Source organism: Poromitra crassiceps (assembly GCF_964638095.1).
Source record: "Poromitra crassiceps genome assembly, chromosome: 13".
Taxonomy (NCBI): Eukaryota; Metazoa; Chordata; class Actinopteri; order Beryciformes; family Melamphaidae; genus Poromitra; species Poromitra crassiceps.
In genome coordinates, this window is record NC_139644.1 from 22,287,243 (window position 1) to 22,307,626 (window position 20,384).

Genomic DNA, 20,384 nt, shown 5'->3' on the forward strand with positions numbered 1-20,384 from the left:
TATAGGACGAATCAACGTGACATCACAACAAATCCCCAAGAAATGCGGAAGCCCGTAGCAGTTAACTAGCAGTGTTGGGCAAGTTACTTTCAAAATGTAATATACTACATATTACTAGTTACTTTCATTTGAGAGTAATAAGTTACTTTACAATATTACTTTCTGTGTAAAGTAACTTGTTACTTATTACACTACTTTTGCATTACTTTTACCAAAACAACACCAGAATGACATCGCCGCAGTGGAACCATCCCGAAAAATAATTTCAACTGCCTTGAAATCAGTGTAAACAATCCCAAATTCTAAATGTTATTATTTTCCTTTGTTATTGTTATCTATAGTGGTTATTTGCATAAAAACACACAGTTTGATTAGGAAATTATTGTATCTTTTTTAAATGTGTGCTTTGATTTAATCAAATGTAACTGAATTTGTAACTTGAGTTACTTGACAAAGTAACTGGTATAATATTACTGAAATCTATAAGTAATAAGTTATATTACTGAGTTACTGCTAAAAGTAATATATTACATGTAATATGTTACTTTTGTAATGAGTTACACCCAACACTGTTAACTAGTATGAGTTGTGCGCCAAACAAATGTTAATATCTCAAAAACTGTACATGACATTGCTTATATTGTTGACATTCTGAGTGAGAACAGAAGTAGCTCATGAGTTTGATGTATAATATATGCATGTTGTGTTAAAGTTGTGTGAACTGTCGCAGTTTTTAAAATGTACACCGCACAGCCGGGGCTAGAGTGAGCACTCAAGGCTGGCTCCATAGGGTCCGTCCCATTGCAGTTTCCCCCCGGAAATGAGGTTTGTTTACCAAAATGCTACTCGGCTGATCCCTCATATAACATTCAGAATAATCATTTCTCAAAAATGTAGTTGTATGTATGTTAGTTAGAATGACAGAATTTTAAGGACAGCAAAAAGGCAATTTAACTGGCTAATAGTTTGGGAAATAAGTAGTTGTCGCTAAATTCTGCTGTCATTATTGTTCCTATAAACCCCCCCCCCCCCCCCCCACACACACACACACACACTAAATAATTGAATACAAAATGTATGTATTTCTCTTATGACACATTTTGCAATGCATGTCATCAACATTTATTCATTTTAATGTGACGTCCACAAGGACAAGTGCAAACCTGCCTGAAATTCATTAGCAGGAAAAAAGAAGAAGAGGAATGGGAATTCATGAATAAAAAGTAAATGTACAAAATAATAATAATACAGACAATAATGTTTTAACATTCACACTTTCATAAAAAAAACACATTAGCAAACATTTTTACATATTAATCTTAACACTACCACACAATATACATTTCAGTACTTTTTTGTTTTTGTTTGTTTCTTTGAGAAAGTCTTCCAGAGAGCAGCCTCTCTGCTCTGTAGCATCTGAAGGCAAAACATCACACATCGACAGACAGCCTTTCCAGAGTCAAGGTCTCGGAGTCTCTCATTGTTGTAAATATTACAATAATCATAACATGATACTGGTGTTTTTCAACCCTCCACTCCCTCTTTGCAAGGCTGATGTTTGCACATTGAAGAGCATGAAATCCATCGTGGTGTATTCAAACTGGCAACCTCACAATGATATACTGCAAGTACAAAGAAACTTGTGCAACTTGTGCAATAGCAAAAATAGTTTGTACATCGAGAAAAAAGAAATCTGAAATATCAACACCAAAAGTGTGGTTGACTAAGTGGCACTTTGTGGAGAAGGGTGATGCAAAAACAACAGACGGTGGAAGGTGGTTGGACAGTACATTGTGTGACTGAGTCTATTGACTTTGTGCTTTTTGAGCCTTTGGTTTCTCACTATTACATCGAAGTCCAATAACAAAATAAAAAGTGCTCCAGATTGTCCTTAGAAAATAACAATGCTACTAGTTAGGTCTAAGACTTGGCCATTGATGTGGCTTTGTACATGGGGTCAGAAGTGGTCACACACTCACACACACACACACACACACACACACAGTGGGAACAGTGCCTGGCTTCTGCGTCAGGTGCTCTCCTCTACTTGTAATTCCTTTGTGGAGGAGGAGCATCTGTCCGAACCCTTTGCTTCCTTCATCATGGACAGAAACGGCATGGCAGAAGGCGTGTCTGCATCAGCCCGCAGCTCAAGCAAACGTAGGTTTGGGTGAAGTCCTTTGAAAAACTGCCTCTCCTCAGAAACCCACTTCAAAAGGCTATTCGGGTCAGAAAGATAGAGTCCAGAGGCAGGTTCAGTTCTTCCACTGAGTGGGCAGGAGTCCCGGTGGAGCGCCGTGCCTACCCCGCTCCTACCTGTGTATTCGCCCCTCTCAGTCCTCCCATGCAGTCACACACTTGCACACAGAGGCATCAAACTACACACAGTTTACGGACATCCCATCTGTCACAGCAGTAGCAGCAGTAGCAAACAGCTCGCATACAGCATCCACATAGCATGGCCCTGCATCACAATCAAAGACCAAGCCGGCTTCTCGCGGTCCGTTCTGCGGATTTAAGTTAATTCGGTCTCTTCTGACGTTGACATTTCTTCCCCCGAGCCGCGCACAAAAGGCGGCGGCGGCGGCGTTCAACAGATGAGCTCCTGGATCTCGGCCCGCGTGCGGAAGGGGGGCTCGGTGAAGGAGAAGGCGTGGCGGCCCGCCTTCAGCTCGCCCTGGCCCGGGCACGTCAGGTACGAGTCCAGCAAGTCCAGCTCGGGCGGGGAGGGGGCAGGGCTCTCCGGCTCCGACTCCGAGTGGCTGGTCTCGGGCTCGTCCAGCGAGGAGGCGGGCCTGGGGTGGAGGTGTGGGTGCGGGTGAGGGAGCGAGTTGAGCCAGGGGTGCTTGAGGCAGTCTTCGGCCGTGGCCCTCTTCCTGCACACACAAACACAATAACACCGTGGATGAGTGGAAACTCCCAAACAGTTGACATAACCCGGCGGATCGCCTGCATCCTCCCCTTCACCCGATCCCTTCTTCTCGCGGACAACGGCCATTTTCCTTTTCAACATTTGGTTTGGAAAACCACAAAAGAGCACTTTTTTTTGCTCTCAAGTCTTTTCCCCCTGCCAACCCTCGCTGGATTACTCACACGCATAGGAATCTTTCACCTTTTTTTTCCACCCTCACCACTAATCTGCTGGAATTAGACGGCGCAGGCTGGAGATTACGCTCCCGGATGTGAGAGAAACGCTACTGCTACTTTTCATCAACCAATTGTGGTGACAAATGAAGGCCATCTGTGGTGGAGCTGTTAATCAGATGGTGGGAGGGAGGGATGATAGAAAACATCTTGAAAGGGTGGAAAAGTCATCAAGAACTTCCTGTTATTAATACACTGCAAAAAAATATCCATTGGGATAAGCAATTTAATTTAGCGTTGAGATCATTGTACTTGTTTCCAATGCAAATTAACTGCACGCACAGAGAAGAGAAGGGCGTCTTATCTTCTCGTCTTACTATCGAGAAGGTGGCAAATAGGCGAATCTCCCAAAGTGTTGGCGTGTTCTATGAGCCTAAGTGACTAATTGACATTTTTGCTGTGTATTTACTTGTGTTTGATGTGGTGTCAAAAGAAAGATTGGCCTCAAAATGCTCTCCTTTTATAAATGTTACAAGTTTACAACCAACACTTCTTTTGAAAAAAGGAAATGACGCATAAATGACGCAAATCTGTTACCGCACACACTCATTTTGACTTCCGTGCCAGAGTGAGCCTGACTCACGTCCTTGGTGCACGAATCACCTCTGAGCAATTGAGTACTTACCAGAATGTGTGAAATAGGTGAAATTCCATTCCCTAACAGTGTGAGTGTGGTGCAGAGCCTCACCTGGGGTTTTTCACCAGCAGGGACTTGATGAAGTCCACAGCCAGCGAGGAGACACCCTCGAACGGGCGCGGGGACAAGTCCACGTTGACCTGGGAGACGTTGAGGTACGTCTCCTGCTTGTTGTCCCCCAGGAAGGGAGACTCGCCGGTCAGCATGACGTAGATCAGGACCCCGATACTCCTGGGAAAAAAGGAGGAAGAAGAAGAATGGAAAAGAGGATATGAGAACACATGAGAACACAGCATCATTTACTGTACTTGGTTCTCTTCCACTGAACTGTTCTTAATTTTATTGTCAAAGGTCTTTAACACAAAGCTCTCTTTTGCACATGAGGGTAGTGATGTCACATCCTGAATACATCTTCATTCCCAGAAGTCCTTCACAGACTATTAAGAGTTTAAAAAGAAGAGGAAATTGTCTCATTGAGCTTGCACACTCACCACATGTCTGTCGCAGTGCTGATGGGTTCGTAGCTCAGGATCTCTGGTGCTGCAATAGAAACACGATATACCGGTAAAACACGGCACAATACTGGCGCTCAGACTGCAAAGACGCAGGTGACTGTGTATACTGCAGACCTGGCAGACGCAGGTGACTGTGTATTGTGGACTTGGATGCTGTCACTCACCCACATACTCTGGAGTGCCCAGGATCTCCCTGACCTCTGTGACGTTGTCCATGCGTCTGGACAAGCCAAAGTCCACGATGCGAATGTCTCCCAGCGGTCTGGAGCTGGTCAGCAGGATGTTCTGCGGCTGGAGAGGACACACACATAGATTAGATTGAGGGACATTACATAATGGCTAATGATCATTCGGGGAGACAGAGGATCCACTTGAGGTCTGAGGTCATTCATTTCTACGTCAATGTGAACAAACTATCTGTACTAAAAAAGTCCCAAGAGGATTTGGGGTCTGGATCCCTCAATTCACATTGCTGCTCCTCTGAGCCCAGATCATCCACTAAGCCTATCAAATGTATCTGCCAACCATTTAGATGGCTCCCTAGTTAGTGTGTGCAAAATACAGTAGTATGACTGACGTGCCCTGCGGAGATTAATACTGGGTCATCTGAGATGAAGACAAGAGGAGAGGACAAGGTGAGGCGCTGAGGCCTGGGTCACCATCTCCAGGATTAGATTAAAATCTATCAAACAGCACGAGATCCAGTGCAGGAACCAGACAGCTTCAAAGAGCTTCTCATGAACACACCAAGTCCAAGCAGGACTGCCTCATACTACACAAATGCACACCTGCTAAAAGCACACACCAAAGCAGTGTTTTATTCATCATTACCACCACCAATAAAATGGAATTAGCTGTAGCTGGATGGGTTTCTTAACCCAGAAAACAATCAGCTTTTATCTTCCAGTTTTATAGGATTTCTTAATAACGTGCAAAGAGAAACCAGACACTTGGTGAATTTGCAACAGCGGGGGAATATAAAGGAAAACCATACGCAAAACCGCCTTTTCACTTCAGGGCCCATGAAGGCAAACATGATAACTGGGGTTCCTTTACTGGCTAGAAATGTTGCTTCCTCAGGGGAACAGCGCTGCCTGAGACATGAGCTTTGGTTGCATAAAAGGGACAGATATCGCTCCAAGCACCGTCTGCCTCTCTGGGGAATGGAGTCTTCCTACAGTATCCAAGAGTCTAATGGTAAGCAGTGCTTACTTTTAGATCCAGATGGACCACATTGTTCCGGTGCAGGCACGACACGCCGGTTAGGATCTGCCTGGCCAGCCTGATCACATCCTTCTCCGTGAAGGCCTCGTCGTCATCGGCAACACACTGGTCGAAGATTTCACCGCCGGCAGCACTGGAGAGAGGAAATGCAAGGGGAGGGAAAAACAAGAAATAAGGATAAGCTAGGGGAAAAGATTAACAGTATGCCAGTGTAGTTTCGCTTGGCTCACGTTGATTTTTGATTATTCACTTTAACTTTAACACTATAACAATAAATTATATCACAAAGTGCGCAAACACGCCCTTGCCCTCTCAATGTGAAGTTGACAATTTTATCGTACTATCAGAACGACAATGGCAAATTCCCAACCCACAATTGTAGTGAACTAGCCCAAAGTCAAGCAGGCATTTCCACTTTATTTAAAAGTTACATAACACCCTCGTCTCATTATTAGTGTACTTTGGCCGGGGGGAACAAAGTCCACCCACGTCCACACGCTCAGCATGTGATGGGACTCCAACATAAAGCAGAAATAAGAAGGTACTCTGAGTACCTTCTTATGACTGGAGATAAGAGAGGCCATATCAGCTTGCAGCAGCTCCATATCAGGCCCTTTATAGCCTGATATAGGTCAGTTAACGACAGTAAATCACAGCAGGGGAAGCAGTGCAGTACTGTAGGTCAACTTTCCCAGAGTAGCGTGTAACTGTAGCATAGCATAAAACAGCCAGAGAATTAAGAGTTAATTGGATAACTGCGGGTATAAGCCATAAACTGCGTAGCTGGCAAAAAAATGAGAAATCTGAGACCTGATCATAACTACTTATGGATGAAGGGAGATTATCCTGTTTTTGGCTACACTGTTGCATTTAGTTGGACTAATTATCAAAATCAGCAGTGACTCCTCATTATGTTCCCAGGGGGAATAGTCAGATTCCTGTCTGACCGGTCTCGCTGCGCTTGTGTGACAACGCTAAACGAACTGGAGACACGGCGGATTTATGTTGGATGCTGCACTCGTCAGATCAATGCCTGAAGCTGACAGTTCACCCAAAAAGTAGAACCATGTGTGGGGGATTTAGACCGCGCTTAGACATGCTTTTTATCTTCAGAGGAAATTCTGCGACCGGGCCCTGGGCACGCCGTTACATAACCAGCACCACCCAATCCTCTGTTAGCCCCCGCAACCCCGCACCCCTACCGCCCTCAGCTGTGAAAATAGCATGCGTGTTTTTCTGGATTTTCGAGGGGATATCCGTCATTGGTCGCCATAATCTTTTTCGCTCCCAGCACCAAATACTTCTCGTTTGACCTGCCTCCCACCCTACTTGTTGCAAACACGTTAAATCCCCACCTAACAACCCCTGAGGAGCTGAAGATCCAAGGGAGAAGAACTATGAAACTCTGCGCTCAATCTGTCAGCACTGATCCACACATGTACACCAAATGCAAGCAAGCCGGGTGTTAGTGTTTTGATTTGGGGGAGGAGGAAATGAGAGACAGACGAGTGTGGTTTGACGGACGTCTTTGATACGACTGTTGAAAACTGTGTGATAGGGGAAGAAATAAAATGTCCCAAAGGATGATCGTGCCCGTCACAGAGCATTGGAAATTCATCTGAATCCGTCAACATGGCCACTGGCCCCGACACAACCTGCTTGAACAATTATATGTCAAATGATTACGTGTATTAATAGTGTTTTAATAGCTTTATTAAGCTGTCAACGTGATTTATAAGCTTGATAAAAGCCATCTTGTTTAAATTCAACAGACTGAAGACATTCTGGCCAAGTACTTAGGAATGATTTGATACTTCCTCCAAGTCTAAATATTGTCTCCGCCGTCTCCCTTGCTGTAAGAGACTTAATGAAATCACTACTTCAGTGTGTAGGCAGACTTCCTCCCCCTGTACGCAATCACATGAATGAAGCCATTCAACACGAGGCAGGGCACAGAATAGCTAGACGGCCAATTCAAGACTCGAACTGTGAAATTAGGAGACATTGAAATGGGCGAGATCGAGAAGTATTACTCCAGGCCAACCTTCTTTAAATTCGGTAGGAGTAGCCACCGGGTCAAAGCCCTTTTTGGCTGACTACCAAGCTGGGTGCTCATTGACGTCAGCTCAAAGCACGCTATCAAACCACTCTGCAAGTCTGCTTAGGCTTCCCCCATCTCCCAGGTCAACCACTCTGCATAGGCCGCCCCCGTCTGTTGGCAGATTTTACTCTTTGAACTTTAAGACTAACTTCAGGGAGGCCATTAGTGCTCTGGGTTATGTTATACACAAGGAGATATTAAACATGGCAATGCTCTCTAAGCTAAAGTAATTGAAAAACAGACATTGCCATTTGCCATAATGTTTTTGACTAGAAGTTAAAACACACTAAATTCCGAAAGTGTTCCACTAGTGGGGGAAATGGTCAGACTAAATGAAGGATTTACAGTACTCTTACAGTGTTTTTGAAAATATGTAATTTGGAGTGTGGGAATGTTAAGCAATAAATTGGGAGAATAGCAAGGAAAAGCAGTATGAGGGGAAAAGGCATGAATGAAACAACCTGGGGCTACCCAGGGTTAAATGGGATACATGGGGTGGGGATGACTGCCTTAGGAATGACGCATAAAATAAAATAAAATAAAATAAAAACTAGAAAGGGGCTGAAAACGGAGCAGAGTAAGTACAGTTGAAGATCAACCTATTGTTTTGGCTGCAGTTCTCAAGCCGTGTAATGGGTTGGGATTGGCCTGCCTTCAGGTGACAAGTTGTTTGCACAACATGTACAGTACATGCACCTTTTGTCTACAAACAGGTACAACAGGTAGGGTTGAATCAAAACACGTCTAGACGTAAATAGTGACCTGATGTTCAACCTCAACCTTGTATCTAGTGACAAAACTACAGTATATCTGTCAAGTCTAATGTTTAGGAGGATGCCAAATGACTCACACTTAAGGTGAAAGTGAAGACTGAAGAATATGGCAACTACCGTACAGGAGCTATTTAAATACTGAAAGCAGAGTACTGGATATGAACGACTGTTGGAGGAGAGGAACGATGATGAGAGAACTACGCTTCATGGAGAATTCATCATCATGACAGTTTGAGCAACTGTGCCCCACACACACACACACACACACACACACACACACACACACACACACACACACACACACACACACACACACACACACACACACACACACACACACACACACACACACACACACACGACTATATTAGTTGGTCAGAAAGCAGGGAGCTTCAGAGGTGATGCAGGTTCACTTCTCATCAGAGTGGCCTTCTCTCAAACTAGTCATTATGTTGGGGGTTTCTGTGGGACTGACGCACACTGGAGCTACACTTTCAAAGATGATTAGAATTCAACTTCTCGCTTCTATTTCTCTGACATTACGAAGGATGTGGTTGTGGCTATGAGAAGTGTGTGTGTGTGTGTGTGTGTGTGTGTGTGTGTGTGTGTGTGTGTGTGTGTGTGTGTGTGTGTGTGTGTGTGTGTGTGTGTGCGTGCGTGTGTTTGTGCACATGCGCGTGCGCTTTATGCCAGTGTGGTGATGTGTGCTACTTTGGGGAGCCTCGCTCACCACTTGCATTTAAAGCCACAGGAAACAGGAAATGGAAAATGATTCTCTCTGGTTTGCAATTCTTCAAACTCATGCTGAGGTCAGACCGTTTGGAGATGCAGCATTTTACCAGCCAAGGGTCTCAGTGTGACTGCACGCTGCTACAGCTTTTTAATACACACATGCACTCCACATTAGTCAGAAATAACTGGTGCAGAGCAATTCTCTATGAGCAATAGCATGGACGGAAATTTAATAACAGAGCTCGGCTAGTGCAGAAATGTGACCCGTACGTGCGCTGCCTGATTATATGCTGCTGAAAGACTTCTAGTGCGGCTCCTGCCTCCATTTGGCAGCCGACGAGGAGCTGCGGACCAGCCGACGAGGAGCTGCGGACCAGCCGACGAGGAGCTGCGGACCAGCCGACGAGGAGCTGCGGACCAGCCGACGAGGAGCTGCGGACCAGCCGACGAGGAGCTGCGGACCAGCCGACGAGGAGCTGCGGAACAGCCGACGAGGAGCTGCGGACCAGCCGACAAGGAGCTGCAGACCAGCCGGCGAGGAGCTGCGGACCAGCCGGTGAGGAGCTGCGGACCAGCCGGTGAGGAGCTGCGGACCAGCCGGTGAGGAGCTGCAGACCAGCCGGTGAGGAGCTGCGGACCAGTGCCGGCTGACCTCCTGCTATGTTTTCTCTGCAGGCACGCAGGGGTGAACTGTGGCGCTACATCCTCTTTCACACTTCAGTCAGAGGTCAAACACAGGCCCCCCCACAGAGAGCCTTTTGTTCTGCTGCAGCATTCCTCGTCTGGGACGGGGATGAGTCGTGGGGGGGGGGGGGGGGGGGGGGTTTGGCTTCCTGCCTGCATAGCGGGCAGTTCAGGAATGGGGTCAGAAGAAGAAATTGCCCCGTGCCATTCCTCTGCAATGAGGCGAGAGGGGTAATTAAGATGCTACCTCCCCGCGTCCTAATTAGAGGCCTTCATTAGAGCGGTCAGAGAGGACATGTGCTGGATGTGGGTCACATCATTTGACACCCAGACAGAAGCCAGATAGCCAGGCTGACCTTCCCGGGTCAGTGAGCGAGCGGCTAGACTCAGCTGGCGAGCGGTCCACCTGTGCGCTGGAACGCAACGATCCTCCATTACTAAGCAAACGGTAAACTGACACTGCACCGTCGGTCTAAAAACCTCCACTGACTCATTTGCTGCTAAAAGAGTGTCTTCACACAGAGACAGCATGGTGTGGTTCCCTTTACATCGGTATTTAAATGGCCGTTTCTGAGAGAGAGTCACTTAGCGTAAACGAGAAACCGAGGTGTTGCATGAACAACTAACCACAGAAGACTGAGAATGTCCTTATAAGGCGGCAGTTCATGTCGCACTAGCGCCAGCCTGTGCGTTTCACGTGTGTGTGTGTTGACGTTCTTGAGGTGAGGAACTTGAGTGACAGACACGCAGCTGTATCCTCAGCACATTGCACACGACTCTTGAGGCAGGATGTGTAGGCGGGGTGCGTGTTTTCTCTCTCAGCCCAGAAAGACGTATAGTGTGAACCCTGACATTTCTCATGAAAACACCGCAGTGCAGACATTCCCGTCACTCAGCATCCTGCCTGTGCAAAAGTTGTGGTGTTTCAAGCAAAACTCATTTCTCAAAAGTCACGTCCTTTATCAGGTCGAAATCTGTTTGTTAGGCAGTTCTGTGTAAGTCAGTTTGGTTCGATCAAAAGCCTCCTACATGACAAAGTCTGCAGTCATGGAAAGTTTTCAGATTGATGGGGTTTTTATTTCCCTAATGATTGAGAGAACCTTATCATTTCTTCCCAGTTTTCCTGGCATGGCTGCGTTGTGGTGGAGCGTCAAAGTGAGGAAAGTTTAAAAGTCCATTTTGATTATCACCATCAATTATAGCTCCTATCAGTGGGTGTGTGCGTGAAGGTCAGACACAAACTTTGGAGAGACAGAGGGACGCAAGGCTGTGCAATGTGCAATTATTTTGCAGAAACCACAATGCAAAGAAGTCTCCTGGACTTTATTGTGTGTGAATTCCTTGACTATTTCATACTGGTGTATGGGTTTCTATTCATTGTGTATTTTAACATCTGTCAAATAAAATCCATACATCCACCATTTGTTTTAGTGTCTATTGTCTTACCACTCCAGGACCAGGATGATTTCGGAGTTGGTTTCGTAGACCTCGTGCAGCGCCACCACGTAGGGGTTCGTCACGGTCGACTCCAGCACGGCGATCTCGTTGATGATGTCCATGCGGCAGTCCTTGCCCGTCCGGCGCTTTCGCAGGAACTTGGCAGCATGCTCCTTCCCCGTTGCCTTCTCGACGCACTTCTTCACCACCGCAAACTTTCCCCTGGGAACCGGAGACGGGAGAGAGAGACAGACTGAGTGATTAGTGAGGACGAGACCGAATAATCACAACCACATTACTGGCTCTTCAAATATATTTGGTCAGAGAGATAGTTCCCTTCTCTATCCCAACAGCCAGCGGCACACAACAGTGGATCAAATTTAGGTCACTTCAATTGCGGTGAGAGAAGACTAAAATTACTGGACGACGTAACCATAACATAAAACTGCCATGAAGCGAAACCTAGATTACAGTGAGAGACCCTTGGAAGAGACCTCTAAGAGACCACGAGCGCAGCACTGTACGCGAGGTTAAAGAACATCTCACAGATAACAAAGTAGGTTCAAATGGCATCACAAAAACACTGTGGCATGGCGGTGACCATTGAAATGCTCAGGCGGAGAAACGTCATGGGACGACCGGGGAGAGATTTATCCCGATCGCGCTCTCTCCTCCTCTTCCTCCATCCCCCTCTCTCCTCCTCTTCCTCCATCCCCCTCTCTCCTCCTCTTCCTCCATCCCCCTCTCTCCTCCTCTTCCTCCATCCCCCTCTCTCCTCCTCTTCCTCCCGCCCTCAGCAGGGTCTGACAGGCAGCAGATAAGACTTGACAGTTTGGGCAAGAGCTGCCAAAAAGTAGGCGGGGACCTGATAAGGCTAACGCTTCTTCATAGGTTAAGCAAAAACAAAGCAAATGCAACAGCTGGGGTGGGTTGATGTCCCTTGGGAAAATATGAGATAAAAACCCCAATAGGACTACAACCATTTTACAAGCTCATCTCTAGCCTTCTTTTTGCTGCTGGTCAGGAGCATTGATGGATTCATAAGAGGTGTTAGGGGTCAGTCACGGGTGTGGGGCAGGATGTCCGATGCGTGTTAGAATGGCCTCTGTGTGTGGAGCCCTGCACAATCAGCGGCCGTCCCTCCCACGCTGATAATGAGGCCTTGTCCACTTCCCTTTCTTCCAGCTGACAGCAGCAGGGACAAATGGAATTGTGTGGACGCCCCCGCCCGCTGGGACCCTCGGCCAGACCCCGCTACTCCTTTGACAGTCGCACAAAACCTCGCGCAGGCTGACCAGCCGGCTAACAGGGCAGCCCTATAGGGCCGGTCTGGGGACCACCCACATGACCAGAGAGAGCTGGATGGACCAAGCAGGGGGTCGCTGGTGCTACAGCCAGGTTGGAGCCTTAGCGGCATGCCCCCCCCCTCTCCCCAGAATGGATAGTGCAACCTCCATGTCTCTGTCCAATCAGTATGTTGGACACCAAGTAAGTGAGATCTCTACACAATGATGCAGCATAAGGCAAATATTCAGGGACATTGAATACAGGTATTGAAACGATGAGTGCCCCAAAGTTCCACTGCCCAAAGCAGGATGTGAACTGGGCAGAATCTGAATGAAGTGGCCCACTCTGAAAGGTCCAGTCAGCATGATGCCAGGCATTTTCCCACACAGCTTTACTCCGGGACCGCTGTGCTGTGGACCAAACCCAGCGATCCGTTCGGGCCGGAGCCCGGTTCTGTTGGCCGCCGGCCCCGACCCTGTGAGGCCAGTTCCTTCTCTCACTGACTGCTTCCCAGTCTCACAGAATGGCGAAGAGCCATTGTTCATGATGAAAAGGCAGAACCCATCAAGAGCCTTTTCTTCTTTAATTAGCCAAGTTCAGAGCCGCTCAGTGTGGGCGGGGACTAACACACGCACTGAAAAGATGTGACCGCCGGCCGTGGAAAGGAGCAACAGGAGGCCTTTTCAAAAAGCTGACAACAGGTCAGAGGAGGTCACTAAACATGGCCGCCACCTAGCAGCCTGCTGCGTTTCACACCGCGCCATGTTACCAGAGAGGAGCACAAACAAACCCTCTGACGTGCTTTCATTCAGTGTTCTGCACCTGGGCGATGGCGTTCAGAGTTTTGCTAAAACCCAAAGTTGGGTTACAGTCGAGCTCTCAGACCAAACTCAGACGACCACTAATAAGAGCTTTCTCCAAAATCCTGTCTGAAGCTGCAGACCAATTACATAGATCAAACGGCTCATTTGCAGGGTTAGCCTTGTCAATGGCGGTAGAACGTGTCTGACTGCGACTGGTCTTTCATTTGTCTTGACTGCAAATTAAAACCCCCAAAAATAATCCCTCTCTCGCTCATTCTCCGGCAGTGGGGATGGCGATAATCTAATTGAGAAATCTGGTTTCCTGTGCAGTGTGCGTTTCCTGTGGAGTGTGTGCCTTTTGTCTTTCTCAGAGGGGCACTGACTCATGTCTGAGGTGCAATGAGAAATGACAGCCGTCACAGCCCTCGTTTGCCTGTTTCACTCACACACACACACACACACACACACACACACACACACACACACACACACACACACACACACACACACACACACACACACACACACACACACACACACACACACACACACACACACACACACACATCTGCCTGCTCATCAGCTGGCCACAACACGTATTTGTTGTACACACATCAGTATGGGACAACTGCTCTGACCTCCAGTGGGGTCAAGGACGATAGGCTGCCTCCCTGTATATTATATGTATTGTATTTCTTTCTGTTAAAAACCACACACCATGTTAGAATTTGTGACAAGTGCTTGCACTCTCTATCCTCAAATTAATCCAGTCACAATCACCAATAAGCGCAGGCAGCACTAGCTGTTTGGAAGACAACTAGGGGAATTATTGAAACCCCTGTATGGTCTAATATGGACAACATCCCTCCTGCTATAGTGACTTTATACTGTAGCTGCTCTCCTGGCCCCCTGCACAAACGTACATTCCTGCGCTTAATGCGATTATGAGGCCTGATCTCAGGATGTTGTTGGGTCCAAGTCATGGGAAGAGGAGGGAAGGAGGACAGGGGGTTGGGGTGGTGGAGGGAGGGGGGTGCTTACAGGCAGCTATGGCCTACTCTTCTCAGCACCCCCACAGGACCTGGCTGCTGTCCCAGGATGTCCCATGGCGTCCGACAAGGAAAACTGGCCGCTACCAACTGGCAGCACAACTGACTCTTTATTTAGCCTCGTCCACACTCTCCAGAAAAGCAAACCTCCCCGTTAAAATAAGTTAGAGGAGTTAGAGGAGTTATAGGGACAGATGCAGAATTGGCACGAGCGCTGATCGAACAGCTGCTGTTTCTGAGTGGAACCGATCGAGCGGACAGTGGCTCCTTATCTTAACTCAACATTGTCTGACTGGGAGCTGGGCTCTATCGGGGGAATCCCCTATTGAATGCCACTGGAATGTGCATGCACTTCAGTGACCGCCCGGGTTCAAATGCATTGTGGGTCACACTTGCTGATCTGTGGAAAGCATCAGGCAGTCAGTCGGCTGGGATTGGGGGGGGGGGTCTGGGGGTAATTGGCATATTACCTCCCGCTGTATTGCCTGGGAAAACAGGTTTCTCTTACCAGGCTCAGTCCACACAAGCAGCCACCATGCCATCCAACCATAGGGGTGTCATGATGCATGGAAGAGATAGGTGGAAGATGGGGCAATGCAACTAGGCTACATATCCACCAAATTCACATCAATTGAAGCAATGGAAAAAAAAAAAAAAAAAAAAAATTCAATGTGGAGATTTGAGGGTGCTTTCGTGTTTAAAATATTACATTCTGGTCTCATCAATCTTACTGCATATTGTATCACTTAAAAAGCATGTTTAATACTGTGGCACGTTCAGAATATGAGCAGAACCAATATGGATGTTGACTCATGACATTGGAAGCAGTTTATATTTTCACCAAGGATACCAAATGCACCAGGATCGACCAACCCGCACAAATGGCCTTTGGCTGAAACTGACTCCGGCTTTACAAAACCCAGAGAACAATAACTCAGCTTTCTCTCCATTGCTCATAACTGAGTTCCCCTCAGATTACTTACATGATGGCAGACAGTATACAGAGAGGAGAGTGGGTGGCCACTAAGTGCTGAGGATTGTGGCAGTGATGGCGCATACTTAAGTTATAGTATAAAATTTCATAATCATCATGGGACTAGCAAACATTAACATTACCCGTTTTTATATACCTCCTATTCTCAAAAAGCTTTCCAGCCCTGGCAGTGACATGATGAGGAGAGGGTTATTAACCGGGTAGGCTGGCTACTGTAGCTACTGACCTCCCTGAGATGGGGGGGGGGGGTATGGCTCTATAGGCCTATGCATAATTGTGAGACATTAATATAAGGGTTATCATTTCTCTGCTTGGGGTCATGATGCATTCCTTGTGAGCAATAGTGCACCCCCCCCCCCCCCCCAATTAAGCTAACTTTACTGCACCGCCTTGACTGCAATGTAGGCTACGCCTAACTAAATTATGTCAGTTAAATAAATGGAGAGAGAAAAAGTATTGTGCATTACGCAGTATTATCTATTCACGCGACAAAGACAACATAGCCGACTACAGTAAACAGATCTGTCAACACTCAGCCAAGCGCATCTCCATTGAACCCCCGGGACTGGAAAAGTTCAATTAACGTGCTTAATACCCACTAACACGTGCTGAGGGACAATCTACTTACCCGGATTTACATAAACTCATCGGGTTATTACTGCAAATTCCACTCAGCCAGCCAGTTCTGCCATCGACTTGCAAAGTGCGCACACAGCTTTCACTGAATATTTATAAACCACTCACTCATGTAAACCATTCATGCAAACAAACTTACCTGCCCAGTTCTCTGCCGACTAGCTCGTAATTGGCGGTGAAATCGTCGGTTCTTATTCTCGTGTGGATTTTGGTCACCATCCCGTTGCTCATCGTTGTTGAATCTGGCATATTGCAGCCGTCGCTTGGAAGTAAAATAACCCTCTTACACCCTAAACAAAAAACAATTGCGGTGTTCTGACTTGATCAAAATGCTCGCATGATCAAACGGGCGACTTTACAGCAGCTGTCCCAACGCACCGGTGAATGTAGGCTAATATAATCCAGGTTACGGACACTGAACGCGTCCCAAACACGAGTCGAGAGAGAGATGCCCAGGAGCGGCTGACAGACAGTGTTGGTGCGCTAAATTGATTTGAGTGCTACTACACATTCCTGCCAATAAAGCCGTGCTCTGCTCTGCTCTGCTCTGCTCTGCTGTGGGCGGGGCCAGCCCTCTGTTGCTGCGCACAGCAAGCCAATGATGCTGGAGAGAGGGAGGCAGGATCTGCCACTGACAAGTGAGTGACAGCTTTCACTGAGACTCATGACATCTTTTAGAAATAAACTGTTTGTGTGTGTCGTGTGTGTGTGTGTGTGTGTGTGTGTGTGTGTGTGTGTGTGTGTGTGTGTGTGTGTGTGTGTGTGTGTGTGTGTGTGTGTGTGTGTGTGTGTGTGTGTGTGTGTGTGTGTCTGTGTCTGTGTGTGTGTGCATTGTATTGTATTGCTCTAGGCCTACTTGATTCATTATAGACGTTTTTAACTTGACAACAAAAACATTCTAAATTGAACCCCCGCTCACTTCCTGTTGCAGTGTTTGTTATGGACGTAAAAGAAAAAAAAACATTCAAGTGCAGGACTGACCATTCCGTGAAAACCGTCTATACAGCTGAGCAGCGAAAACAAAAGTAACGATGTCGAGTGAATATTTCTGCAGTTTCGCCAAATGCTGAGAAAAAGGAAGTGCTGTGGGGTTGCACTCTGGTGAAAACCGTCTATAAGGCAAGCAAACACCAACATATATTTTTTACTTTACTTTACTTTACTTTACTTTTACTATTTACTACTGTATGATGTTTGCTATGAATTCAGAGCATAGGTGGATGTCAGTCTGTAGGTTTATGCAAATAAAAAGGTATATATATATATATATATATGTATATATATGTATTGCATGTTTTTAGCAGGGGGTTCCTATCTGGAGGAAACCCCAGGGGATCATGGTAAGAACATGCAAACTCTACACAGAAAGGCCCTTTTGATGAGCCCACGTGGGCAGTGGGCATTGAGGACATGTGTATGGGGACACACCCTCAGCGCCCACAGCGTCCAAGGCGGGAATCAAACCTATAGGACCTTCTTGCGGTGAGGCGACAGCACTACCACTGCACCACCGTGCCCCTTAAGTGTATAGTTTCCACCCCAGTGTGTCTCTGTGTGTTACAGTAACTTGACCATAACTACAACATGCTTAGCCCTAGCTGTTACCATTTTCTCATGGGAGCAAGACAGAGGCACAACAACCCACCTCTATGATCACATCCACGCACACGCACGGACACACACACACACACGCGCACACACGCACGCATGCACACACACACACACACACACACACACACACACACACACACACACACACACACACTCACGTTTGTCATGTTTGATGGTAGCATTGGTATGCGTTCTCCTGCTGACTGCTTGGGGCTTGGCTGTGCTAGGTGAGTTTCCCACACAACTGGAGTCATGAATGTGAAGCAGCCTTGGGGGGTATGAGAGCTGTCTCATTTGTGCACCGCTCTTTTGTCTTATCTATATGGGAGGCTGCTTTTAGTCTGCCGCTCATCCAACCTTCCCGTCATTAAAGAAGAATTCAAAGCATCCCATGTTGTCAGCTGATCAGCCAGTGTGCATACGGCAACGCTGATGAAGACGCTTATCTCAGAGAGTGCGCTCTTTATTTAAGAATTATAGTCAGAAATCAAATAGCCACTGGCCACAAAGGGATACATGCAGGCAAGGCTATGAGGAATCTTGCTGTTCTCATTGAGTAATAGGTATTTATGGCCTGCAGAGGGCCACCGTGATGACCTGGACTCCATGGGATGTGTCACCTAGGCTGCTAGACAGACCGAGGCCTGCACTGACCCCAAGCAAACAGACACACACGCACGCACGCACACACACACACACACACACACATGCATGGATTGCACACACACACACGCACGCACACACGCACGCACGCACGCACACACACACACACACATGCATGGATTGCACACACACGCACACACACGCACACACGCACACACGCACGCATGTGTAATGGCGTTGTGTTGGTGGTACTTGCAGCGACCCATGTTAAGGCCTTGCCCAGGGGTGGGATACGAACCGCCGACCTTCGGCTTGGGAGTCCGACATGTTAACCGCAACACCAAGAGAGCTAGCTCCCTTGGCGGAGCTGATTAACATGCCTTTATACTGGGGAGTGAGTTTAACCAATCCACTCGCTACCACTTGGGACTCACGAGGAATCCGCGCTGATTCACCTCGGTTACACATGCACGGATTGCATGTACACACAAACACAGCTGCTCTCTTCCCTAGCTGAGAGCCAAGCCGAGACAATAAGGAACTGGTGGTGGTGGCTGTGGCTATGGCCTGAGTTTACACACGGCATAGAGAGGAGACCACATGAAGCACAGCGAGATGTTTACCTTCCCCAAATGCACTCTAGACTTGTACCCTGTTTTAGCACCATGATGAAGATGAAGAATGCATCATGATGCTGATTATCAGTCAATGGGTTCATAATGGTCGAGACTTTTCTTGAGCAGGGCTGATAGGCTTAGTTTTTGCTGATATTCCTGCCAACCTGCTTTCTTCATGTTTACTTCATGTTTTTTGGGAATGAAAGAATGCAGAAAAAGAAAGAACAAAACTGTTGTGGAGGGGCTGACGGCTGTTTCTCTGCTGGCTCTATAGGCGACGGCTATACACACTGCCAGAGCCGTATAATAGAAGAGTTGAGACATTTCCATTCACTCCAATGGACCAGTTTTTTTTACCTTACAAAAGTTCCCGGAAGTAAGGTTCTGGATTAAGCAGCGCTGTCGAGCTCCAGCAAAATGCACTGTTTGTGATGTACTTTGAAAGGGTCTGATGTTTAAAGAATCAAATTGTATATTATCAGCTTTATATTTAGCTTTTTATGCATTCAAACGTAGCGCGAGCCCTCTTCCTGGCTGTTCATTGGCTAATGAGTCATGCATTTTGGACCTCCGCTGGCACCACTCACTTACTAGATTGCTCTGCACACTGCTATAGCGGTGGGTCCCGAACATACTGCAGCTGTTTTAGAGCAGCAATTCTCAACGATTTTCATATCAAGGAACATAATTTAGTCCACATTAAGGCCACCGCCCCCCCACATTATGATGAGATTCTTTCCTCTCTGACCCAAATCTGAGAATATTTGGTATTGTTTGATATGATTTTGTCCAGAATCCCATGACTATCTGTATTGTACTGTAGGTAGAGAGAGAACAGTGAAACTGTACGAGTACAATCATTCTTCGACATTCTCTACTAGTCTCATTTCTTGTACATTGAATAATGGTGAAGTTTAACAATCCATCAATTTACTCGGGCCTCACTGGAACCCTGTCAAGGACCCCGGTGGTTCCCCGGGCCCCACATTGAGAACCACCATTCGAGAGCACACTGCGTCAGATTTTGTCCCCGGGCGGTTGCCATACCAAAGCTAGCTTGTGTTGCCACAAACACTGGCTGATGTATAAGAGATCTATTGAGCGTGGACATTCCAGAGGCCAGGCCGAGTCATTAGGGTGCGACAACAAGGTTACATAACCTGTTTGTTATGCCTCCTCAAATTGTTACCTTAAGTCCTATAGCGGGCCGCACTCCAAAGCCTTGACCCTCTCTCCCTCTACCAGCCGGGGTCAGAGGTCAGAGAAGCCACGTTAGTGAGGCAGCCCTACCCGGCCCCTAGAGACCTAATGAAAACACATACCAGCCAATTAGCCTGCCAGCCTGCAGTTCACCTAACATCAATATGAGAAGTTCAAGCCGTGACCTGGGGACCGCCGACGCTCTCTGAGCCACTTGAACAAATGGGTCTAGTCATGACTGAGTCAGGAAACACACACACACACACACACGCACACACACACGGTTACATGCTGCCACTCCGACGTGCTGCCACTCCGACGTTCTGCCACTCCGAAA

At 47.2% G+C, this 20,384-nt stretch overlaps 1 protein-coding gene across 1 annotated transcript; it reads right to left on the bottom strand.

Annotated features, from left to right (window-relative positions):
* Positions 1–1,085: 1,085 nt before the first annotated feature.
* stk17al (serine/threonine kinase 17a like) lies at positions 1,086–16,514 on the bottom strand. Its single transcript, XM_083648621.1, has 7 exons — positions 16,156–16,514; positions 11,257–11,469; positions 5,509–5,653; positions 4,461–4,587; positions 4,273–4,321; positions 3,833–4,012; positions 1,086–2,876 (listed from the first exon to the last, which is right to left on the bottom strand). The coding sequence occupies exons 1-7, from the start codon at positions 16,263–16,265 to the stop codon at positions 2,591–2,593; spliced, it is 1,110 nt and encodes a 369-aa protein (XP_083504747.1). The 5' UTR covers positions 16,266–16,514; the 3' UTR covers positions 1,086–2,590.
* Positions 16,515–20,384: the final 3,870 nt, after the last annotated feature.

Excerpts from the sequence above, each read along its gene's own strand:
- stk17al (XM_083648621.1), bottom strand. The coding sequence starts at position 16,265 with ATGCCAGATTCAACAACGATGAGCAACGGGATGGTGACCAAAATCCAC. Across the intron at positions 11,470-16,155 it reads GTCGGCAGAGAACTGGGCAG|GGGAAAGTTTGCGGTGGTGA; the intron begins GTAAGTTTGTTT and ends TCCGGTTCCCAG. Across the intron at positions 4,013-4,272 it reads AGCACTGCGACAGACATGTG|GAGTATCGGGGTCCTGATCT; the intron begins GTGAGTGTGCAA and ends CTTTTTTCCCAG.